This window comes from Falco biarmicus, chromosome 4 (assembly GCF_023638135.1).
Source record: "Falco biarmicus isolate bFalBia1 chromosome 4, bFalBia1.pri, whole genome shotgun sequence".
Lineage (NCBI taxonomy): Eukaryota > Metazoa > Chordata > Aves > Falconiformes > Falconidae > Falco > Falco biarmicus.
In genome coordinates this window covers 90709868-90735457 of record NC_079291.1, presented here as the reverse complement: position 1 = coordinate 90735457, position 25590 = coordinate 90709868, and the positions used below count along the sequence as shown (strand labels likewise).

The 25590-nt window shown below is 45.0% G+C and overlaps 2 protein-coding genes across 17 annotated transcripts in view; one reads left to right on the top strand and one right to left on the bottom strand.

Moving 5' to 3' along the window:
- SUMF1 (sulfatase modifying factor 1) overlaps positions 1–5768 on the bottom strand; it is a 38884-nt gene extending 33116 nt beyond the window's left edge. For all 3 annotated transcript variants that reach the window (XM_056337567.1, XM_056337568.1, XM_056337569.1), the window contains exons 1-2: positions 5551–5768; positions 687–860 (exon numbers count right to left, since the gene is read on the bottom strand). In XM_056337567.1, coding sequence (XP_056193542.1) covers positions 687–860; positions 5551–5766 — 390 coding nt within the window. In that variant the 5' untranslated portion in view covers positions 5767–5768. The remainder of the gene's footprint in view (positions 1–686; positions 861–5550) is intronic.
- A 65-nt stretch (positions 5769–5833) lies between these two features.
- ITPR1 (inositol 1,4,5-trisphosphate receptor type 1) overlaps positions 5834–25590 on the top strand; it is a 183626-nt gene continuing 163869 nt past the window's right edge. For 10 of the 14 annotated variants that reach the window (XM_056337551.1, XM_056337558.1, XM_056337556.1 and 7 more), the window contains exons 1-2: positions 5834–5973; positions 6711–9162. The gene's annotated coding sequence lies outside the window, so the exon portion shown is untranslated. Of the gene's footprint in view, positions 5974–6710; positions 9163–11802; positions 11940–25590 lie in introns of those variants that run through there. The other 4 variants (XM_056337554.1, XM_056337559.1, XM_056337552.1 and 1 more) reach the window with 3 other exon arrangements.

The window sequence follows — 25590 nt, the reverse complement described above, 5'->3', positions numbered from 1 at the left end:
GCCTAAAATGCCTGTCAGGAATTTATAAAAGTTGCGTAGGAACAGTCAACTGTCAGGAAAGATCAGAGCCTTATGCACAGGTAGCTTCTTTCTTGGAAGAACCTTAACATATTATTTCTTAGTCCATTGTTCCCAGTAACATGCATAAAACTATTATTACACTTGCTATTATATCTTCTTCAGACAACAGGGCTTTCTATTGCTCACCTCATTAGCAAGCAGCTGCGCTGAACTAGCCTGCAGAGTCCTCAGCTATCGCAGTTTTTTTAAATCACTTCTACCCTGTTCCTCTAAAATAAGGAAAACCTAACAACATAGTTGTACTAGTACAAAGATGTCCTAGGACCCGAAGGTCAAAAAACCCCAAACAAAAAGCCCAAGAAATCTTGCATAGACATATTCAGCCACTTATTTACTTCACCCCAATTGCCTCAATCATAGCGCAGGGAAGATACTAGTTCAGACATCAAGATGCTTGCTAAATGTAAGAGTATAGATCTAAACACCCATTCAGACCCCTGAGCAGCAACGTAAGACAATTTCATCTCTCCACTACTTACATCAGAAATATTCTAGCACACAAATCTGAAGTATTGTAACAGCCTTCAAAAAAGAAAAAACTTAAGTTTTTAACAGGAATTTTGTCAACACAAGATGACAGAAGACTGCATACTCTTCTGCCTTACCTCAGTAATGTAGCCAGTAGAATTCACAAATCTCTCAAATTCCTCATTGCTGACCTCATACTGATCCATGTAGAAACTGTTAACATGGACTCTTCTAGCAGGCCATTCTCCATCTTGCTTTATTTCAGGCTCATCAGTGCCCATTGTGAACACTCCTCCTGGAATAGTGACCATCTGCAGAGAAAACACCCCCCAAAAGATTATGAAAATGAAAGACTGAAAAGTCTCGTATTGGTCTTTCTCTCCTCCACCTCATCTTTAGAGGTAGTTTTGCTTTGAGCAGCATTTTACTGACAAACATAGCACAACAAAAAAGCAACGGTGGCATCTTGATTACCACCTGTTTGGAAGAAATAGCAAGCACAACTTAAACTGAGAACAAAAACTCCATTTGCAGCTCTTTCTACATGAAGTCTGGGTAACTCAGAACTTCTGCTGAGGGTAATGCTTATGCTTTAACGAGCATCATGTTCCCCTACTTTACCCAAGAGCCAAGAAACAATTCAGAGTCCCTTCTACTCATTTCCAGATGAGGAATTTTGGTATTTCACTCTATTTCTAGGAAGCCTTGATACAACAATGAAGAATCTGGAGATTGTGAAACTGTCACGTGCTCCTTTGGGGACAAGCCTATGCCTGTTCGCATGCTAACTACACATAGTTTTTCATTTAATAACAGGCACGTGCAGCATTTTATTACCATCCGTGCTGCAAACTGCCAGGTAGACACAGCACCTGCAGCTCCGTGTGCCAGAGATGAGACAAACTTTCAAGTCAGTTATACCCCACTCCTCTGGCAGACTGGCCTTGTGCAAGAGCCTCAAGCTTCAGAAGTAAAGGGACAAGTGACAGAATAACTTTTTCACTACTTCAATAAGGTGTTTTCCCTTTAAGGCCTCAGCTGGCTTTCAGAGAAAAAAAGCCCCACATTTCACCTCAGCCTTATTGGGCTCTTTGCAGGAACACAAAAGCTCCAGAGGTCTTGTCATGCCTCACCAGATGTTTCCCAAGAGCCCTCTAAAGACCAGACACTGAGCAATGCACTGCTTGTCCAAAGAACGAGACAATCCAGGATCCCTGCTCAGAAGTTCGTGCTGGAAGGAAGAACGACAGCTCAGGCTGCAAAAAATCTTCCCAATGGCCAGGTGACGTTTCAAGGGCTGACCAGCCAAGAGCTAACTTGCCAAAAATTTACCCAACTCATCATAAACGGTTGAAAGAATTAGGGAAGAACACTCCCACTCCTTTCTTTTCAGTATTCCTGAGCTACCTCCACCCCTTAACTCACACTGGATTCAGCCACCTCCTCCTCTGGCAACAGTCAGAGGCTTGTGAATGAATGAGCCCCAAGAAAGCCATCCAGCACCGCCATAGGCATCCACTGTGGAAAACAATCTGGCATAACATATTCCACTAGAACATACCCTGGCAGCGATCCATGATCACACACTACTCTTCCAACAGAATTCAAGCAGGAGGACCAGTGACAGAACCTAAAATGAGCAAAGCCAGTTCTAAAAGGCAGCAGCATTTTTTTTATTTTTTTATTTGCAAGATCCCAATGTTTGGTATGCAGGAAACTTAAGTCTAATAACAAAAATATTCACTGAGAGAGAAGTTTCCAGACTCGCACACTTCTGACACAACTCCAGAAGTTCATCTCAAGTTCTGACAGAACAAGAATCCTGGGTCTTAAATGTACAAGAGTTCAAACAAAATTCCATATGCATGTAGTGGAATAACACAGTATGCAACATGTCTATGAAGAGTATCAAAACTGCAGAGATAGGGTTGTAAGAAATGTGAACTGATGTAACTTTATTTAAACGATAAGGCAAGTTCACAGAACCAAATGTGAACTCTGGACCATTCTGGTGCACAGCCTAGATTATAAGACCTTGATTCTTCTATAGTTGGATTTTTTTAAGGTGTTTTTTTTCCTTACTTTACAAAATTCTTTTCATAAAGTTAGATGCTTTCACAAAACAGTTTATCTGGATGCTTACAATGACTCACCAGTAAGACAACAAGAGTAATTAGCTACCTTCCAGCTTGTGGAGTTCACTGTAATTTTGTAGTTACAACACCACTAGCATACCAAATGATTGGTAATTAAGTTCACATCAGTTATGCAGCACTTTTCCCTATTCTTAAGGGAAGCTGGAGTACTTGATAAAAACCTACATATACAATTTCATTGTTTCTTCTCCACCATAGATCTCTTATTTTGCTTGGGCCTCTCAGCAACACTTAAAACTCATGCAACTTGCAACAGGCCTGTAGAAGTGCTACAAATACTTTTTCCTTTGAACTGACAACATTTGAAGCCAGCAACATCCTTGTATCTTCTTATCCACTGAAAAGAATCTGAGCACTTACAGATTGTCTTTAACCAAAACCATAAAAGGGCTTCAGGATAAATTTGCTTACATTTTTTAGGACTTAAGGGATGACTACATGGTACAAAGTTGCACCGCTTCCTTCCTTCCTTCCTATCTCTTTCCAACCTGCTGTAGCTAAAATAACTCCTTGAAGCAATCTTCAAAGCAAGATTCAGAGCTTACTAGTGAACTGCTGTCCAAAAGCATGTGAAAAATTAACTCTCGCTTTACAGCCTAGCATTCATTTTCAACACCTGAAAAATCTCTATAGATTACCAGTGTACATTCAGCTAGAAACATCCAAAGGCTTCCTTGTGGACCTGCTGCTTTTCCAGCCCTCTAGCGCAGTGACAGCTGAGACTTCTGCACATCCACCAATGTTGTGTCCAACCGATAAGCAAATATTGATTCCACAGGATTATCCTGCCCCACCAAGACAGCTCATTTCACAGCTCCACCTCCTGTTTGGAAATAGGACCTGCCTTCAAAAGCCAGCTTTTTGATAACACCACATCACAGGCTGCAAAGCTCAGATGTCTGACAGCACTCTTCAGCTGACACCACAGAAATACAGCATTATGTGAAGAACAAATTTCCTGCATAGACACCACAGCCAGAGGCCACATTTGTATAGCTAATGAAGCAGCTTTAACATCTAGTTTTAAAATACAGGTAGCTAACACCAAGGAACTAATCTCTAAGAAATATCAAAGTTGAACTATGGAGGCAGAAATCCAACAGCAGAGGCTGATAGATACGTCATTTACTGAATTAGGTAGTATGAGCAACGCTAACTGCCTGTATCTTCACAGTATTACTGAGGTAGCACCTGCAGTTGCCTTTGAAGCTCAACTTCAACTACAGAAACCACATTTCTCTATGATTATACTTACATTGAAAGTATTATGCTAATGTAGAGCGCATCCACTAAAATACTAGCTCCCCAATTCTAAAAATGTAGTGGAAATAAGTAATCTCATTTGTCATTGAGGTAGAGGCTAATTCCTCCCTAAATTCCCTTTTGATAAAAATATTTTCTAGCTAAGCATAATTAGTTAGGTTGTGAACACAGCTTAAAAACTAGCAGTAATTAGTTTTCATTTCCTAATGTTGAACTTGCCAGATGCCTTCCATAAAGTAAGAGTCAAATGATCTTTTTTTTTCACTCTACAGCAAGACCCACAGTGAAATGCTGAAACTTATTACACAAAACGTGTATTAGCAATGTAAAGCCCAAGTGCAATATGGATTATTTAATTCATACTCTTTAAATATTCTCAAGTGCAGCCTACAATAGTAAAGGCATAATTACCACTAGGCATCCTTCCCTTGGTAGTTTCCACATTGCCTGTGTGACAGAGGCTTTTTCCAAGCTGATGCAGCTTCCCAGTGTCACACCACCAAAAGGCAGTAAGAGAGGCAGCCCCTCATATTTTCACTACGCGCCAAGCCATCTTCTGCAAGAACAAGATCCAAGTCTGCTGCGATATAATTTTGTCTGCCAAAGCTTACTAGCACCTCCCATTGCTAATAGCTGAGGATATCTTATCCAGTGAGGCATTCGGACTGCAGTGATGCAAAAGAAGTCTCAGTATCCCTTTGCAGTAGGCACACTCATGGCACATGAACCCACTTTAAACACTGCCCTCAGGAGGAAGGCACATTCCGCTCTGGATGGTGTCTTTCAGACAAGCAGCAACAGGAATAGAAGGAAATAAGCAATTAAGGAGACGTTCCCTTTAAGGGAACATGAAAATATATCTACATACGGATACATAAATGATGTTTTTGCTGAAATATACAAAGGAGGCACGACACAGCAGTTGGTGGTGTTTCAATTGCATTGATACCAACAGAGACCTAAAAAGAGATACGCGTGTGTGTAATCAGAGCCAGAGCAGTATGGACACACAGCAAGGGACTCCCCTCAGAGCTACACCTGCCCAGGCTGTACAGCTACAGCCAGCCCTGCTCTGGCCAGCCCTCTGGCCGACATGGCTGCTGTGGACCAGTTAAAGGCATGGGCAGGCCTGCCAAAACCAACAGCCGAGAGGCACAGCCGGCCCTGGTTTGTCACCTCAGCTTTGCACAGGGAGGCACGGGCAGGGCAAACACAACCGAGGACATGGGAAGGCCGCTCAGAGATGGGCGCCACTGCCCAGGCCTCGCTCCATCTTCGGGAGCGCCGAAACGGCCCGGGAGACGCTTGGGCTCCCCGGGTGGGAAAAGCGAGGCGGGACCAACCGAAGCACCCGTGCCCAAGCCCAGGCTTTCAGGAGCGAGGCCCGAGCGGGCCGCGAAGCAGCTCTGATTTGCATTTCTCCACAGAAACCCGCTCGCTGGGACCCTCCGCCAATCTCCCGAGCACGGCAGGAGTCCCTGCTTCGCCCCAGCGCCCGGCCTGGCCCGCGGAGGCCGCCGTGGCCGCCCGCCCCCTCAGCGCGCTGGGCCTGCCGCCCCAGGACGGGCACCCTGCTGCTCACCGGGCCGCGCCCCGCGCTCCGCGCTCCGCCCGCCGCCGAGTACCGCCGCGCCGCTGCCGCCCGCCCGTCACCGCCGCCCCGGCTGGCGCTGCACCCGCAGTCCCCGCCAGCAGCTGCCTCCCCGGCGGCGGCGGCCGCCAGTCCCAGCAGGAGGAGGAGGAGGAAAAGGAGAATGCAGCGAGACGCCCAGACGCGGGCTACCCCGGGCGCAGCCATGTTGGCCGAGACACCACGTGCCGCCCTCCGTCACGTGACAGGCCGCGTCTTAAAGGGGCAGCGCCGCGGCCGGCGGGGGCCCAGATCTGGCCCGGCGCCCTGCTGTGCCCGTCCGTCCGTCCCCTCAGCGCCGGTCCTGCCCGCGGAGAGGCCGCTGGCGCACCCCGGGGCGCAACCCCGCACGCCGCTTGTGCTTGTCTCCAGCAGGTACGTAAGGCCTTGTGTGTAGAGCGAGGAGGCGGGGGTCCCTGGGCCGAGGGGATATCGCCTCAGGCGCTCCCTGGCGGGGTGGCCCTGCAGCCCTCGGCCTTTTGTAGCCGTTCTGGGAGCTGGATTTGAAGTTTGCCTTGCCATTTTCTAAAAATAAGTGGGTGCTGAAGCAAACACAGCGTAAGCTCAGCACACAGACCCGTGCTGTCACCGAGATGCAGTCCCCCGTGCTCGGGTACCTCGAGGGTAGTGTCTGCTGTGTGACGTATTCAGGTTTAGTCAAGATGTATGTCCAGTACTTGTTAACAATTAACATTCTTGAGAAAAGCATGTATGTGAAATGAACGCAGATAGGTCTGTGCTCCCGAGAAAGATTTCTTAACTATCCACCAATACTATATGATCCCTCATTGACTTTTCATTTCACCTCCACAGGTAAAAAATAAGGGAAAACATATGTTGCCTTTAAGTGTTCCCACTTTGAGATGTCAAAAACTGCAACTACAGGTCATCATAGCTGACTGATAATGTTATTTAGCAATATTCATAGTAAGGGGAAATTCAAACCATGTAGGTATCACTCAGCAGAAGTTGGGCCTGGCTCTTGCAAACTTTCTTAGAAATGATAATTAGCAATTTGTACCAAGGATGGTGGTCATGGCCTTGGCCTCTGGCTGAGCATACCAGTGGTGTTCATGTGTGGATTAAGCACTTTCTTTCTTTCTCTTTTGCAGCAGATTGCTGCAATGAAGCTGCAGCTGAAGGACAGCCAACAGCACGTTGATGGCATTAATGTCAGAGACTCGTACAAGGTGCAGGTCTAAGGCCCAAAAGTTAAGTGCTTACACCTTTGACTGTGTTCAATAGCAGTATGTAATATGCCTATATACAGGCATGTAGGCGCCTTCCTCCTAAGAGTACCCTCTTCTCCTCTGTTGGTGGATGATGATGCAACTCAGCATCATTTCAGAATAAGGACTTAGGAAAATATAAAGGTGTTGTACATTCCTTGGGCACTTCTGTTTGTATATCTATCCTGGCATTTCAATTTTTCATGCTTAAAAATGAATTTTACCAAGTATGACACAACCAGTCTTTATGGCAAAAATATTACCATGGAGGTGGGGGGTGGGGAATATCACTGGAGGGGGGAAAGGAGAAACCTGCTTTTCTTTCCAAGTGAATATCAAATACTGTTACTTCAGTTTTGGAGTCTTTTACAGGAGTTTTCAGTGCAGGTGACTGAGAAGCAGTTTGTAACGAGCCAGCTGAGTGGCAACATGTGAGTGTATAAACCAAGCAGGTCAGGAATGGAAATGTACTTTATAGAGGCACAATGGCCTCCTCCTTTGCTCTTGGGAGAGGTTGCAATTTGCTGTTAGTAGGAAGCAGCAAATTACTACCCCACTCTTTGCCAGCTCAGCTGGCTGTGACTTTGTGATCAGAGCAAAGGCTCTTCCCACTCGCTGTCCCCCTGCTAAGGAGCTGGGGAAGTAGCAGGTGCAGATGCCTGCTTTCTTGTGTGACATAAATCCAAAGTCCTGCTACCTCATTCACAGGCAGAAAGGGCATAGGGCTTTTGTAATCCTTTCTACTCACCACACAGCCAAGGTACATACCCTAAGGCAGATGGTGATCAGCTGTCTCAATCCAGAACTGTCAATACCTTCTACGTCAGGGAACTGGTAATGCCCTTGTTTTCCTTCGTTTTTCCTGTGGTTCACTGTAGTTGTTGAAGATTTTGGTGCTCTGTCATGTAAATCTTTACTTGCTGTGGGAGCTTCTGTTCCAGATTGTCAGCAGAATGGATATTCTGGATCCTCTGCTATGCTGAAAGAAACCTTTACTCATTCTGTGAGATATTAATGCAAAATATTTAATATATTTTTTCCCTGTACAGGTTAGGACCGTGCAGCAAAAAGAAGTATGACCGTAGTGAAAGAGGGTGGGGTTTTCTGTTTGTTTGTTTTGTATTGGTACTGGAAAGGAACACTACTGAACTGTATTTGCTATATGAAATTTTACTGTGTGTAAAATGACAGTGCTGGGAGTCTTCACAAGGATGCATTTCAATTATCCATCATTGGTCCCTTTTGCCCTGTGTCGTACTTAGAAAAGCAGCAGAGTGCAGGAAAACAAATGAATACAAACTTAATTATAAAATCAACCCTTGCTGCTTCAGGGTTAGAAAATGTAAACATTCCTTTTATGTTGAAACTGTAATCTTAGCGCCATGCATTAATGAATCTCTATGAAAATGCAAAGTAAGTATAACTTATTTTCTCCTTCCAAATTTCCAATGCCGTTTACTGAAATGACAGCAAAATCTAGGTATCCAAATTCTACAGTCTTCTAGAATTGAAAAGAGTCTGCCAGGACAACTTATTAAAGCCATGGGATTCTGGCTGGGTAATGGTGGAATTCAAGAAAAATCAGTGAATTCCCAATGACCTGGGACAGTTCTCTAGTGTGTCTTGCTTACTCATTCTCATTGCTCATTTTCCTAGACTTTTCTGCATCATTTCCATACCTCCATCAGGAAGGTTTATGTTCCTTATTCTCTCAAGAGACTAGATGAAATAATTACAATTACAGTTTGCTTCTGAGCAACATCCAACTTCCAGTTTGTAATCCTGAGGACTTGTGAGAACTTTTGCTGTTGTCATTTATTGATCATGTTTATGCTCCTAAGCCATTTGTTCACAGCTAATCTCTTCCACATGGGGTTTAATTACCCTCTTTCCTTGCACTGAGTGCACCATGCTTCAGTGTTAAGAGTCTGATTTCACTGTTATTAAAATATTACAGAAATGAGAGCCTTTTCAGCACATAGCTGAAATGCTGAGATGTTGCCTAGCATTTGTCCTTATTGTTAGTAGTGCTTTTCATCTCTTGAGTGCTGCAGTGCTGGCATGGACAGCTCTGACAACGGGAAGCTTTTGTGATCATCTGCCTCATCGTGATAACCAGTCATAAGCAAGATTAGACAGTTTGATCCTTAGAGTCCCGGAGGCTGCCTGGAATATCTTCTGCTCTAATTTTTCTTCCAGGGCTTCTGATCGTGCAGCTGAACCAACAGCAGAAACAAAAACATATGCAAACCCACCCTGCAGGCTGGAGCGCTTTCTGTCCAAAATACTCCAAAGAAGTCAACAGTTAATTGCAAACTTGGCAGCATAAAACAAGGTAATACTGTTCTTATTCTTGGAAAATAAAGGACTGCAAACTTAATCTTAACCAATTTCATCAATGCTGAATTCATGTAATTGCTACAAGTAAGGTAGTGATGGACCAGAATGAGGTTCTAAAAGGAGAAAAAGAACAGAAATCTCTAAAAGAAAAAAAAATCTCTTGCAAGGTGTGTTCCTGTGACTGAAATCACATGTGTGATTGGGCTAAACATTTATAATTATAGCACTCTAAAGATGGAAGTGTTATCAACTCTTTTTCATTATTTCCTCTCTAAATTCTTGAGCAGTTCTCATTCCTTAGACCCTCTTTGTGTATGTGCATGTGATCTAAGCCCAACCCCTTGATTGCTACTGAGCAAATATATTCTATTCCCCATCTCAGAGGCTACCTGCTGTAGTTCACATTATCAATGAAACACTTGTTTTAAAGAAATAACCCTATAGTACTTCCAAGTGGGAAGTGTTTAATTCCCAGGCTGCCCTACTGTTTCATCTCTTCTTAAAGCTATAAGATCATAGTAACCTTGTAAATTCACTGTGCCTGCAGCAGCATCCCAAAGCAAGTTCCTGAAGAGAAATGGAAACATTTTCCACTGTTGGAAATTTTCATTATTATCTTGTCTTTGCCAGTACACCTTCAAATCTAGCAAATTCTTAGCAGTACTTTATCAGTATTTTTGGTGGAAGGGCCTTCAGAAGCACAAACTCCACAGCCTTTGAAGAACTGACCAAGACTCAGAAGCAAACGTAGTCCATGAGAAGAAAACGTAGCCTTTGATGTTCTACCTTCTGGAGAGGCTACAAAATCAGAGAACTGGTAGGCTGCAGAAGCAGCAGGAAACAAAGGACATGGACTGGTGTAGGAGAAGCGTGGAGAGATGTATGCAACTTTTCAGACAAGGAACCGAGGATTTGCAGGCTAGGATAGAGCAGAATGTCCCCAGGTCTCCTCTGCTGGCTCCTGTCCATCCCATATTCACAAAAATTCATACTGTCAGGCTGAGTGGGGCTGGGGGACCCATTCAACCTCCATCTGTGGGAAATTCCCCAAAACTATGTCTTACATTGCATGCAATTTCTAACATGCTGCTGCTGCTCTTATTTAGCACTTGATAATGAAGATAGTTGAAGGCAGGCTGCTAGCATAACTGCTAAAGGCGTTCAGTGGGCAAAGCTCTATGCCACTGACTCTAGTGACATCCTTATGTCACTGCCTAAGCGCACCAGATGTTCTAGCCATTCGCTGTCCTAGCCCTACAGAACTCATCCAGAGATTAGATTTGATTACACAAGAATTCATTAGGATTACCTAATGATATTAGGCACCGTTACTCTGCCAAGTTCCTGATGAGTAATGGCTTGTAGCATTGCAGCCATTTATGAAAATCATAGAGCTCTATTCACTGACCTTCGCTCAAGTTCCTAAGTCATGGACTTCAACTTCTGCATATTCTCGATAGCTGTAACTGCAATTCCTCTGATGTTATTTTTTAATGAAGAACCAGTATAATGGTAGTGTTGAATTGGACCACTGCCTGATCCGGACTTGTTCCCTTTCCCCAGCAGCGGTGTGCTGCTGGAAGGAGGGAAACTAGCAGTGACCATGGCAGCAGCAGTTACACCCCATTTCCTCTCAGCAGCGGTAGGTGCGGGTCCATGCGGGTGGAGGCAAGAGCAGGGAAGTGTTTTCTTCCCCTTATGCCAATTAAAGTGGTACAGCACTTCTGCAGCACAAACATTGCATCTCCTTCTGTGAGGCGCTTTGCGCTGCCAAACACAGCCACATGCACCCTATGGAGGCCACAACAATTACAGTATATGCATGGACAATATACCTTGACTAATTTTAAGAACAAATAATTGCACAATGCAATAAATTAAAGGAAATGCTACTTATTTGTCATCACTGCTAGTCATTCTGGCTGAAGTTGCGCTGTCAGTCAGTGGACAGCCTTTAACATTAATTAGCAGCATCCCTACACCAGACAGTCTTACTGAAGAGGAAACCAAGTAAAACTCCCTTGCTGCTTTCAGAGTTTTAAACTGTTCTTCCTCAGAATAGCAGGTTTTACCCCACGTTACCGTGTTCCACACAGCTGGCAGCCCTCAGCCAAAGGGCCTTACCTTCCCATGAGGAATTACCCTACAAGTGAAAGCAGCGCGTGTCATAACCTTTGAAACCTCCATCCCGCAGGGTTAAGCGCGGGGCTGGAGCGCGCTCTCTCCGCTATTTTGCGCTCCCCGGACCTGCAGGTACTCAGTATTTTCTTTTCCCCGGCTCCGTTTGCTCTGAGCGCCTGCAGCTGCTAACAGCGCCGGTGCGTCCCGTAACTCCCCGGCGGCGGGCAGGCGCTCTCCCACCCGTCATTCGCCTGGGACCCTGCGCGAAGCCCGCAGCCCGGGCCCGGGCCCGGGCCCCGGCCGCAGCGCAGCGGGAGCCCCCGGCCGCGGCAGCGCCCGCGCCCGGCACGCCGGGACCCGGCACGGTGCCGCGGTGGGGCGCGCCGCGGGGCACGCCGGGAGTTGAAGTCCGGCAGCGACGCTGCCCGGCGGCGGCGCGGCGGCGGCAGGACTCCGCTACCCAGAGTGCCCCGCGCGAGTATATAAGGCGCGGCGGCGAGCTCCGAGCGCAGTAACCATGTGGATGTGCAGCTGAGGCGGCGGCGGGCGGGGGGGAGCTCGGCGCAGCCTCCATCCTAACGGGACCGGGCAGCGCCGCCAGCATGGGGCTGCCGAGCCGCCGCTAGCCCGCCCCGCCGTCACCAGAGCTAGGTAGGGGCCGCTGCGGGCAGGGGTGGCGGCAGTGGCTGGGGAGGGAGGCGGCTAGCCGGCCGCCGAGGCAGCCCCCTTCCCCAGGCCGCCGGGGGCCGGGCGGGGCGGGGGGTGCGAAGTGGTGCTGGGCGGGGGTGCCTCGCCGAGCCGGGCCCCTCCGTGCGGGCTGGCCCCGGGCGGGGGGGGGTGTCGCTGCCGGCCGGGGTCGCTGCCCGCCGCAGGACGGCCGGGGCCTCGCCGCTGCGCCGGCCGCTCCAACTTTCCCCTGGTTCTTGGTGGGGTTTGCCCCTGTCGGAGTTGCGGCTCAGTTGCAGGAGGTATGTGGCGTTATGTAAATACTGGCGAGCGCCGGTGGGGACTTGGCTGTGGGCGATCGTACTCTTAAACGGTCGAAGCTGGGCAGCCGCGGTGGATGTTCGCGAGGGTCCCGGCGCCTCCTCTGGCGGGCCAAATATTTAGCGGTCTCCTGGGGTACCGGAGCCGGCCCTCGCGCGGGGGAGGGGGCACGTGTGCCTTCCCGGGTACGTGGGATGTGGGCTCATGGCTTTGTGCTGAAAGCTCAGTTACTGCTGGTTTGGGTCTGGGGGCCGCCCTGTGGCCCCTCCGCCTGTGCAGAGGCTGCGTGCGCCTGTTGCTCCACAACCCCTCGCGGTGGCTCCCTGGGCGCAGGGGGCTGTATGCACCCGCCGTGGCTTGGGCTCAGCCAGGCTTTCCCCTCTAGTATAAAACCTCTTTGCCCCATGCAGGTTAAGTTCCGCTCACAGTAGTTTGTATAACAACAACAACAAAAAAAGCTCCCAACAGGTGAACGGTTTGAATAAGTGCATCATATCCATCACGTTACGCACTGTGCAGCGGTTCACTTGTGCCCGCTCAGCTGTAGATGGATTGGACTGTGGTGTTGCTACTCAAAAATCAGGAAGAGAAAACGTGGCTAATACAATCCAGATCTTTGCCTTATGAAGATTCAGTGACTCGACATCGTGCATGAAGTAGTGTGCATGTGTGGTGGCTGTTTGCTTTATTTATTGATGAGGGCCGGTACCTGTGCATGTTTTTATTTCTTCAGCATGCGTTTTGTTATGAGTTTCTTTTCCTGTGCTCGGAAATTTGCTTGGTATCCCAGGACTTCCAAATGCATTGAGCCAAAAGGCTCACTGACTCAGAGCCCAGTCCAAAGGCCCACATCTGAATTGCTTTCCTCACAGGGTTCAGCTGCATGAGTGTGGGATGCAATGTGAAGCCAGTATCCATTTCTTTCCCATGGTGCTTTCTCTATGGCTAAGTTAACAGGCTGACAGACACTGGATTATTTTATTTTCTGAACCTCTACTTTAAGCCAGTTTTCTTGCATGGCAAATAAGCCAGTTTCTAAATGCTTGGTGGTTTTGCTGGTGTAAGATCAGTGCCTGAAACAGTAACAGTGGTGCATGGTGTTGTGGCTGTAGCAAAGCGTTGGTTGTCCAACACTGCTTGCTCAGTGACTGGAGAAGACTGGTGACACTGATCAAAGCAAAAGTTCTGGTGTAACAGGACCCTTGACGAAACAGACGTGAAAGTTGACTGCTCTGGAAAACAGCAACTTAACAGTGAGAATGTGTAGTGGTCAGTGTGTATAAACCAAAAAAGGAGTCACTGTGGAAATAAAAACCACAGTTCCAGTGTTTTTCAAAACAAGCTGTTACAGGAGTGCTATTAAGTAAGCTGTTTGCTGAGCTGAAGATTTCTAATGTGTTCTTTAAGCTGTCTTTTGTTTGTCAATAACAATTTTTTTCTATTAAAATACCAGGATCCACCCTGAGACTGAAGTGTTTGTTTAGATGATTTTTTTTCCCCTACCTGCTTGTTTTGCAGCATTGATTATGCCTTGAAATAGGGAGTGATCTGGTTTCCTCTTACAGGGGTTCATAAATTAGGAAGTAAACAGCAAGAGTAACTTTGGTTTGCCTTTGCAATCATGGGGTGGAGCTTAGCTGTGGGAAATAGTGTATTTTCCTGAACACCATGGCTGGAAAGTGGAAGAGGCCCTAGTGAACGCCGCTGCAGGGGCAAGCACTTGTTCAGTATGCTTTGTTGGTGACCATTGTTGGAACTGCGAGTCTGGGTAAGAATGCCTGGATGAAGGAGGTCTACTGAGACTGGTAACAGAGTGGAGGGTGGTGTAAACGACTGCTGTGGTCTCTGGTTATAAACTGGGGGCATGAAGAAGTCTTATTCATGGCACAGTCAGCCTTGTTGCATCACCTCAACAAATCTGTGTTGGTGTGGGGTAGACTAGAAGGTGGGAAAACCCAGCTGAAGTGAAGAAATCTCAAGTTCTGGTAGCTTACAAGTGCCATAGCAAAGAAGAGCAAGACTTGCAAGCCATGGTGTCCTGCTGTTGTGTGGTGTAAGATCTTAGTCTAATTTTATAGTAATTCTTATTGTAAAGGCAATGCTGAATGAGCATTGCAATGTGGCAGTGTGAAGAGATGGCCAGGGTGGCAAATTTTGGATGAAATGTGGAAGCAAGGTTACAGCTTCTCCAGTACTCTGTGTACATGTGCCAGAGGAAAGGTAACAATCCCAGTGACTGTTCAAATATTGGCCACTGTGGTCCAGAAGTCTGTTGTGGAAGCAGAAGCTCCTTTCAGCTGCTTCCTGTAAGATGTGCTGGTACCTCCTGGTAAATTGCTGAAATGGGCAGTATTGAGGTGGAACTTCTTTTTCAGTGCTATAAAGCAGGCTTAAAGCAGTGTGCAGATCTGCTGAGCCCTTGTCTGGTACATGCCCTTCAGTGAAGCAGTTGGAAGAGCAGCTGTAGCTTGTTCTGGTTGTTTTGTTGACCATGCTGTTCCCCCTGATGCTGTGCATTGTAATTCTCAGTGCATAGCGTACTCCTTAGGAGTATCTGATGTGTCAAGCTGCAAAGTGTACTGGGAGTCTTTGAGACATTATTACCCCATAAATATAAGATAGTTGTAGTTGTAGGATTATGTCTTAAAGACAGGAGGAATCTGAAGATCCTGTGGGAGGTGGGATGAGGGTAGTGGCTCTGTAGTAGCTGGTAGACGAGCTGCTTGCTCGCCTGTGGGTGAGTGTGAGGGAAGGCAGCTTCACCAAAGCAGCTTATGGAGACCAGAGAGGTTTAGAGGTAGAAAATGATGTGTGCTGCTAGAAAGTTATGTAAATATAACGTTTATGTCACAATGAGACTATGGTATTCATCCAGTTTTATAAAAATCAGTTTCTTTTGCTGCTGAGATAGCACTGTTGCTTCAGTAGCCTGGAGCCTTTTCTCTGCCTTTTTTTTTTTTTTTTTTTTTAAGAGTTTGTGTGTGTGATAGTATAGAAGATAAGTTAAGCCATTGGGCAGTTTCATCTAGTGGCCTATGCTGGGTACAGACAGGTACTGCTTTACTGGGTGCTGTAAAGGAGAAGACTTGAAAAGCAAGCAGACAGTATCTCTGCGCTGCTAAACTGTATCCTATCAGTGTCCATAGCTGTTCAAAGTGATTCCAGTGCTCTTCCGCTGTGCGTCTCCCAGAGGCTGCTGCAGGAGGCAGGATGCCAGACAGCATGAGCTTTGATCTGGCTCAGTATTTCTTTCTGATTTCTGTTCCTAATGGGCACTACAGCAGTTATTGCCTGGTTCTCAGTCTTGGCACAGATGGGCAGTGGCTGGGGATGGGGGCAGAACCCTCTTTCTGCGGTGCTGCAACTGCTCATGAGATTGGCAGAGGCAGCTGTAGGAAGTGTGTTATTTTCTTGCTTGTTCTGTACCTGTTGAGAAAGTACATTTCCAAGTCTTCAGAGCAGCTGTGTTTTATGGGACCAAATTCCTCTGGGGGGAAAAAAGATAAGAGAATGAAAACTACAGGAACAGTAATTCAGACAAGGAAAGCTGCAAAACTCAGCTGTGGATTCTGAACTCAGAAGTTTCATTTTCATACTTGTGGTCTGGTTAAGCTTATCAAAGCTTAGATCAGAACTTATTTTTCCTTCCTAACAGTGTTATTATGGAGAATAAAATGTCACTTCAGATCTGAGCAAGTTAACCTTCTAGAAATAAAAAGGTGTTAGAAATGTGCATGGAAGCATGCGTTATTTTGCTGATTTACGGCTTGTGGCAATGTCACTGCATCCTTGCGTGCCAGAATGCCAACATGAGGAGTGTTGCAGAAAGCTGTGTGTTCGTATCTCACCAGTTGTTCGGCTGAACAGGTTATCAAAGGGTGGTGAATAGCTTTGAGAGAACTAAATGCCAGGGGAAGCAAATTTCTTGGTTAGGATGTTAGGTAACATTTCTGCTTTTGGAATGATCTGATACTAAGCTGTAAGAAAAGAGGCTTGGATACTGGATCCAAATGTCATGATGTACACAAAGAGTTCATCCTCTCCTCAGCCCTGCCATGTGCATGATGTCTGTAGTCAGAAGATTGTAAAATCTCTGTGCATATACATGTAAGAAATTTCTGATGACAGTAGGCCAAAAAATGGCTACTGCCAAAAGGCTGTGGCTTTTTTTTTTTAAAAAAAATAAATATTCAGGATTGTTTAGCAGCAGGTTAGCGTGAAACTTTTACAAACATTCTTTTGCGCCTTGGCCCAGCCTATCTGATATTTCAGAAATTCGGAGATCTGCCAAGAAGTTCTGAAGAAAAAAGCTTTGCTTGCATCCCAGATAATGTCCTGTCTGCATCCCACTCTGAGACAAGATGCGTAGACACAAAGGTGGATATGTATCTGAGTAGGCTGATGGCGCTTAATCTAAAGGATTAATTGAAAATTTATGATTAAAACAACTGCAGTCCTTGGCCCCTCCTCCATCTGTAAAGGTTATACAGATGTGGTTGCTAATGCTTTCTATGAGATAAGGTGGTACAGTATTTTGAATCTTTGCTTCAGAAGAATGACTCATGCTTGCATTCTAGAAAATTACTCTTGGGTGGCCAACATGTACAAGTTAACCTGGGAAGTGGAGCCTTCATCTGCAAAGGAGTCCAGCCCATTGGGTGTTTTTAGATCAGCAGGGCTCAAAGTAGGTCCCCTGGCCACCAGTGGTTCTCCACACGTGCTAGTCGTGTGCTGGTAGTGGCTCCTCCTCTTCGACTGCTCATCACAGGCACTTAGGTTTTAGTCTGCAGACCTGGGTGCCTGCTGAGGTGTCTAGGAGGGAAAAGCAGCGAGCTCACCCTTGCAAGGGTTGCTGCATCTGCCTCTGGAAGACAAGAGAAGACTTTCAAGCCTTCAATAGGAGAGAGTTGCTAGTGGAAGAAGAGCATTAACTTTATTGCCAGCGGGGACCCAAGGCTGCTAGGAGACATCCAGCAAAGCCCAGCCGTGGAAGACGACAGCAGTGCCACCATGGAGGCTACAGAACCTCCGCCAAGGTGCAGTACTGGCGAAGGGAGAAGTGGGATGTGTAGGGAAGGGTGAAAGCGCTGGGCAGGTGCGGTCAGAAGGAGATGAGCAGGTGCAGGCGGCTGGAGGTTAGTGAGGCAGACAGACAAGGAAAATACTTTGGTAAATTTAGGGAGTATTGCATTTGCTAAAGAGCATCTATTTTGTGAGGAGGGAAGTATGGAGGCTTAATGTGAGGATGGGGGCTGTAAGAGACAGCCTGTTCTGTGCTGAAGCCTTGGTAGATATATGACCATGCTCAATGAAATCGGGACTGTTCTGTGCCCTCTTCTTCCCTGGCCATTTTTCTTCCTTGGCTGAACTCCAGTTGGTGTTATAAACTAAGCTTGCTCTTTTTCCCCATGACATTGGTTGCCCTGGTTCTTTTGGCCTGTTCCAACTCTCTCCTTCTGATAGAAATATGCTGGAAAACATTGTGTGCTTGTAGGGGCCTTGTCCAGAGGCTGACGTCTAAGCTGCCTTCTCCCATCAGGGTTAGAGCCAGTAAGTATCAACTTCAGTAAGTGCTTCTTAATTTTAATGGAATTAAAAAGATGCTGTCAGGTCATACTTGATTTGAATCAAAAAATGATTTTTTTTTTCCCCCAACAGTGTATCTCTAATAGATTTTCTTTTTTCAGCTTTCTGCAGATGCCTGTCAGTAGGATCTGTCAGTTGTGTTTCTTACAGCAGTCTGATGGCAGCCGCATAAGATAGCGCTGTCAAAGTGTAACTTCTGCCTAGCGCATTGTTATGAGTGTGTTACTTTCAACCTGAATTTTCTGTAACTAGTTTGTCTGGTGCCACTGGGCAACTAAAAAAAATGCAGGTGCCCTTTCTGAGGAGAAAAGGACATTGTGCATGTTTGCTTTCCTTTATTGAAGATTTATTGAGGTTCAAGTTAACAAATTGAGTTACTTTATCTTTTTCTCCCTTTTTCTTAAACTGTTTTGTTGCACGTATTAAATAGTAGATTTTTTTAGTATCTTTGCCATTGATACAGTAAAAAGAGCCACTATTACAAATGTATTTATCTGTGGGGTGGCAGATACTATGAATAGAACGTAATTAACTCTGGCATCATTTTACTGTATGAATTTACATGCCTCTTCCAACTTCCTTCAAGTAAAGGGGGAAACATATGCTTGATTAGATGTGCAATGAGATTGATTTTCCTCCTGGGAGAAGAGGGGTGGTGTAGGCTGGTGGATGGGGATTCAGGAGACCTGGATTTGAATCTGGGCTCTGAGTCTGACCTGCTGTGTGTCCTTGAGAAAGTCATAGCTCTGTGCTGCTCCCTCCTTCCTCTCTTCCATGCTCTTCATCTTGCCTGTTCAGACTGCAAACTATAGAAGAATCTGCTGCATTACAAGCATTAGGAGGAAAAATACTTTCTCAGAGAAAGTGCATTTCTCCTCTTGAATCTAACGGTTCATCAAACGACAATTTGTTTGCAGATAGCGGGCTCCTGAACATGAAAGGCTGAAGTTAAATGGAAAACAAGATTGTGGTAGATAAACGTACCATGCTGATACTTGTTTTTAATGTGTAATCTCTAAAATTTAACTACATGTGCATAAAACTAACAGTGCTGAACCCTCTCAAAACCTAACATGATTTCTGAGCAGCCTCCCACTGCAAGCGTGTGAGGGCGAGGATCCTGACGTTCGAGATGGTGGTGGCTGTGGGTCTGCTGTGGTGGTGTCATTTCCGCGTGCTATGAACAGTGCTGGTGGTCGAGAAACTGCAGGATTTTACTCTGCTCTTGGCTGGGTCCTCAGCTGAGGAGTGAATGAACTTCCTTGAGATGGCCCGCTCGGTGTGTGGCACTTATCCCAGCTGCCTGTGCTACCCAAAATCCGTTTTATTTCTCTTTCCCTGGTGTATGCAAAGAGCTCCTTTTAGATTTGCTAAGTCAGAAGCTTTGCAAATGACAGTGCTTTGTCCTGCCGCCCCAGAAAAGTGATTATTCACTAGATGATCTTTTAAATAGAGCACTTCTGCCTTGCTTTGGCTGTGTTAATGGGATTCTTAGGAATCTTTCTCACAGCCCTCAGGAGGAAACCTCCCTTTTTATTGAGCTAAGAATGGGAAACATCAGGTTTTGGTTTAAGTTCTTAAAAAGTTAGCTGCACCTGTAAAAATAGATACAGAATGCTGGGTTATCCAAAGCAACACGGAAATCTTTAGAGAAGTGTTAGGGGAAACATTGGATCAAACCTGTAGGGCCAAATTTTCAGCCAAGTGATCCTGTTGTAAAGTTTGGATTTACCAAATTATTTAAGTACTGGACTTACATCTAGGGAGTCAGTCTTTGGGTGCATTTGAAAAAATGTTAGCTTATTGGGCCTAATTTACAAATATTAAGGACTCTCTTCCATTTGATTCAAACACGCTGCTTTACCTGGGCTTGTGGATTCTCAGTTGTTCAAGTCTTGATGTGATGTTGCCAATAGCTGTTAATTTATGGATGCTTCTTCACGTGCATGCCAATAGTCTATGCCATTAAGCAGTCCTTTATGTCTGCTTTTTTGTTGTGTCTCTACTCTTAAACTCTGGTCTTTTTTCTGTTAAGAGCTGAAGCGAAATTAAACTTTTGCTGTGGAGTTTCCTGTCTGCAGGAATGAAGTTGAAGCAGTTAAGTATGGTTTGAGATTCTGTTCCTACCTCAACAACCTAAATAGCGAAAAAGACTATCAAAAGTGCTGCTCCAGTTTCTGTAATGGTACATATAAAATTGCCAATCTCTATTTAATTGAGCACTAAACCACAGTGAAAATAAGATAGTAGAGAACTGAGTACATCATGGGACTGCAAGGCACAGCAAGGAGCTTTTTTGCTCAAAACAAACATCATTAGAACCATCTTAAAAAGATTAACTAATTTGTATGCCAGTTGCTGGAAATCAAACAGTCGGCAATAAGACATATTTGGTCTCGTTTAATTTACAAATAGGATTTGCAGTCATAGGTTAAAGAATTAAAATCCCACACAAAGCAGACATGTGAGACATGGTATCAGCAAAATAGCTTCAAATTCTGTGAAAGGCCTTTCAGCATTAAATTACTCGAGATGAGGAATAGCATACTGCTGAAATCTTGTTAAAAACAGTCCCTGTAAGGAGGGACTTCAAAAGGGGCCTTGACTCTGCTATTCAAGGAAAGCAAACTTTCAGCGTTGCTCTGAAGCTTGTATTTTCTAACTTGACATCAAGATTTAGATGAGTGACGGGAGAAATTAGCATGAAATGTTTACAAAGCAGTTGCATTTCCTATTCTGAGATCTGCAGAAAGCAGCTGTCTCATTAAGGTATTTGATATTTAACAGTCAGTTTGATTTCGAAGTGTTTTCACTGTTAATTCTGCTTTAACTGCCATTATGAAGTGTGTTTTCATGAGAAAATGGATTGAAGTGCCTCAGACTTGAATTTCAGTGGCTATATCAGACTTACACTGGCTTACTCGAGGCCATCAGGCTAAGCATATGACCTACTTATGCCCTAAAATATGACCAAGTCCCAAAACCAACTGGAAAGAGTTAGGAGGGAGGGTCTGCAGAATGTCACCTTTGGTTCAGAGCGGAGCGGTAGTGCTGGTGGTAAAGGGCTTTGTATAAACCCTGTCAAAGTGCTTAGTCTGCATTTCAGAATTGGTTCTTTTCATTGGCGTTTGCTGTATGAAATGCAGCTTGTTTTGAGGATATGCACAAGATAATCTAGAAGTAAGAAAATGAAAAATGAAGCCCATAATTACGGCACTTCTGTTCAGTCAGAAGACCAAACTGGTGGTCTTGTGATACAGATTTGTGTTCACCAAGGAGTATGGAGTAGTAGGGGAAAGGCAAGTCCTAAAACTCTTGAGTTTTCCTGGATTTAGCTAATGCATTTTCAGATCCAGTCCCATAGAGCAAAGCTATAGACTGGCAAAATGACTTGGAAAGCAGTACCTTGCAATTTACATGAAATTCAGCAGGTGTTTGTGTTTATTTTTTTAGGGGTTGTTTCTTAAACAGAGACTTTATTTTATTTTTCTGTGCAGATACAATGTATCTAAAACATAAATAAACACATACTAACTTTCATGTAGATAATATACATGAGGAAGTAATCACAAACATAATTAAATTCAGGCTGTCAAGGCTTAAAAAAATATGGTAGAATGTGCTAATCCTTCAGGTATTTTTTGATGTCTATGGGTAGATACAGTCTGCTTCTCAACATACAGTCCACTATTAGTTCATGTTTCACTTCTCATCTTAAAAATTAAGTCTGTCTTTCTCTGTCAAAATTGGGATCTTCAGCTTAGTGGGAAAAGAACATTATTTTAAAAGCTTGGTTTGCTGCTGTCGACGTTGCTGCCACCTGCATTAAGCCTCGTAATACTTGTTTGGAGAAACCTGACGCTTGCTAGATTTGTGTGCTAGTATTGTCATGCTGCTATCATTTCCCTATCAGACTACTTTAGTTTCAATTTGTCAAGTAAGTTTACCTAGAAGGAGTCTTGTTTTCCCCTAGTGTTGAAGTGGAAGAGGGTGACAAGGCTCCACGGCCAGGAGACTGCCAGGTTATGGCTGGAACATGGTGGGTTTCTTGGAGGACTCCTGTCTCTTGCAAGACATTGAACCTGGGAGTGTGCGTAGCAATAACTGCAAATGTTCTCTCGGGGCTGTCCCCTCCTCTAGTATTAATTGATGGCTCTTGGCACTGGCATATCTAAAATAAATAAATTGTGGAGTAATGGTTGTATTTCTCTACTGAGCACAATTGCTTTTTAAGCAGCGTGATTGTGCTTATAGCTGTAAGAGCTGGGTACTGAGAGTGGGTGTGAAGATCCTCCTGCCCTGCGCTTCCAGGGGGCTTCTGGTGGGCATCTCATGTCTTTGGCCAACGCCATACGGGAAGGGGAGCAGCCCCTTCCTGGCCAAGGGGGTGTGCGTGGGTGCTTTGACTGATATGTTCCGGAGGGGACCTGTTTTCTTCAGTCCCTGTGGTCCACCTCTGCTGTGAACTTGGGATAAATGTGCCAAGGTTGACAGATTTTTCGTGCCTCAACTTCTGGGTTCTCCAGCTGAAGACTCCCATAGAGGTCTGATTTCGGGGGGATTACCTGGAAACTTGGCTTTTGAAAGCCTTCCGCTTCTACCTTTTTGTCTCAGATACCCCAGTTGTCTGTCTCATCAAAGGTGGAAAATACTTGGCTTGTGGTAGCTGATCATTTAGTGTTTAATGCCAATAATTGATCAATTAGTGAAGTAATTTTGTTAGGTGTCATGAGTGCCTTGTGAGGAGGCTATGAACGCAGCTTTGAAACAAGCTAAATGAGTTTAGAAATGATTCTCTTGTAAATCTTGCCTGTTAAGGAGGCTTGGTGGGTCGTTTAGTCCCTCGCTCCATCTGCCAGTTCAGCATGTTCCTGAGCAGCGGCCAACCTCAGAAACAGCATGTTTGAAGATAAATGTCAAGTGGACTGACTTTGGGTATTCAGTTATTAAAGAACATAAGAGGAGTAGACAGTGTTTGTCATACCCCTTTTGATTGTGGGTAAGCCTTAGGATAAATAGGTGTTTTACCAAGAGGCTCACCCTACTGGGAATTGGCAGCGTGCTTCGCCAGGGTGGTGGAGGCACGCTCCGTCCGAGCATCTCCTGTTGCGTTGGAGATAACACCACACTGATAGTGGTAAAACAGCATTCAGAAGGAATACAAGAAAAAAGCGAATGAAGGCTTGCATGCTAAATACAGTGTGCTTAAGAAGAGCCTTTAAAAATAAGGTTATTGTAGCTAGATCAACCCTTTGGAAGTCTTGCCTCCAGCAAAGCTGAGGACCAGCAGGGAGCATGAGGCTGGGAACGGGAGGCTGGGGTTCAGGGGTGCCGCAGGCAGTTTGCACCCTGAGGAGCCCGGAGGCAGAACCTGACTGTACCGATGGCTTTGCAAGCCTGCCCAGAAAAATTTATAAAGGATCTGGTGAACAGACTGGCAATGAAATTCAATCATGCTGTGACCCTGAACTACCTCCAGAGTTAAAACTACCTTTCTGTTAATCCATAACCGTATAATGATTATAGGTAAGGTTGCTAAACATTTTATTAGTGGGAATGTTAATACATGGCAAAAGGACTTATTTTAGAAGTTTATACTACCACGATATGTTGGGGTTTCAATATCATGGTGTGTGACATGGTATGTCTGCATCTTTGTCAGTAAAGAAAACACAAGAAAATGGAAGTTATATTCTGGAAAGTAATGCGGAAGTTTGATTGTCCCTCCTTGGGCCTGGTTTTTCCTCAGTGTTCTAAGGTAATTCTTTTTTTTTTTTTTTTTTGCCAAGAAAAAATTCTTCTCTAATGGAAGTCAATAACTTTGACCTTCACATTCCCTTGAGAACAGCTGTGGTGAACATCTGCCTCTTCCAGAGGAAAAATGACACAGTCCAGTAGAGTAATGGCCCTCATAACCTGAATGGGATACCTCAAATGCCACTGTAAAAAGGGGCCGTTTGGAAGTCTCCACGTTTCTTGACTTTGCTTTGGGCTGTATTAATTTAGGGCTGAGCTTAATTGTAAGGTTTTTGGCCTGAAGTTCATAGTCAACATCCAAGCCAGGGAATGAGGAAAACTGCATTTCTAGTGTTGCTAATTCTGTCACTCGGCATATTTCTGTACGTTTTGTGGCATAAAATAGGTAGTGATGTTATTCTGTCCACTTATCAAGAGAGAATGGGAATGGACTGTGTAAGATACAGTGCAGAAGGACTTGGTGTTGAGCGAGCAGCCTGAAGCCAAATGGTTTGCTTCTGTATGCACAAGGATTTGATTTTGGAGGAGCTGAGACTTCACCCAGTATAAAAGCATGGCCTGTTACCTTTGGGTTTTCATGAGTTTGGTTTTTAATTGTGCAAATGACCCAGGGATTTACAGGCATGTGAATGTCTCCAATGTGCTTTGACTTAATAATGAAGAAAGTTTTTTCTGTTACCACCCCCACCACTGCTTTGGGGCTGAGGCAGTGAGGAGGGAGGGACAGCTGTTTGCAGCTTTTCGGAAAAAAGCGCAGCTTCAGCTTTTTGTTTGCACTTTGACATCTGCAGTGCATTATCATCACCAGCTTTTAAATCTCCATGAATCTGTCCTTGTTGAGCTCCAGCCTTGCTTAATAAACTTGATCCTTACACTTTTGGTAAACAAGATAATGTTCAGTGAAAGGGAATATTTATCCCCTGTACAGTATCACGGTTGTGCTCTATAATAAGCATAATTTCCTGCTGCTTAGTTCTGGTGGTGGACAATTTAAAACTTATTTGGGTGTGATGTTGGAGAAGGTGAAAGCATTTTCAGTTATTTCCCGTGAAATCTGGGAGTCTGGTCCCGGGCAGTGTTCGCTAGCAGGACTGCCTTGCTGCAGGCCACCAGCTGGTGAGAAGGAGCAGCTTGGAAGAGCTGCGTTGCTGCCTGCTGTTTCAAACCTCAAGCACAGAAAACTCTTTCAGCGTTTTGAACTCGGTGATGAAAAAGCATGGCTTAGGAGGATCTCCAAGAAACCAGTAAATGGTCTTGGAAAAGATGTCTTTGAAAAACCTATTGAGTTGGCCTTCTTTTTATCAAGGCTCATGTTGCTTGTCTCTTTGTTGCTGTGACAGATAGAAACTTGCTTTTCTGGATTTATTTAAATGACTGATAGGTCCTGTATGATTCCATCCAGGATTTGGGGCTCTAAAGAAAATAAGGATAGTTCTTAATACTGTGGAAGTTGACAACACTTAAGTGGCTGTCTCCTCAGAGTTACATTTAGGCAATCTGTTTTAAAAACAGGATTGAAATATTGCTGATATCACATGGATTTGGCTTCCTGATACATACGTAGCTTAAAGTACTTGCCTCTGGAAAACCTTAATCTTTGTTTTTACATGCAAAATCTGTTGTCAGGCATATTCATTGGGTCTTCACCTAATGCTGTCCGTGGGACTGCAGCTGTAAGTGGGTGGCTATTTTAGTGTTGGTCATGTCAATATTTTGACATAACCAAAAAATATTGAGAAGAATCATGTCAATATTTTACATGACAATTCCCAGGAGCATCATTCCAGCGCAACAGAGAACCTTTGAAATATGCTGAAACCTACCTTTGATTTTGATAAAGAAGCTGGCAAAAAAAAAGTGTTGTGATTTAGGTGGTACAAATAATATGTCTCAAGCTGAGGCTGCCCACTCTTCTTCCTCCATTCCCTCTCACAGGTGGGATGAAATGGCTCTGTACACCTGCACTGAAATG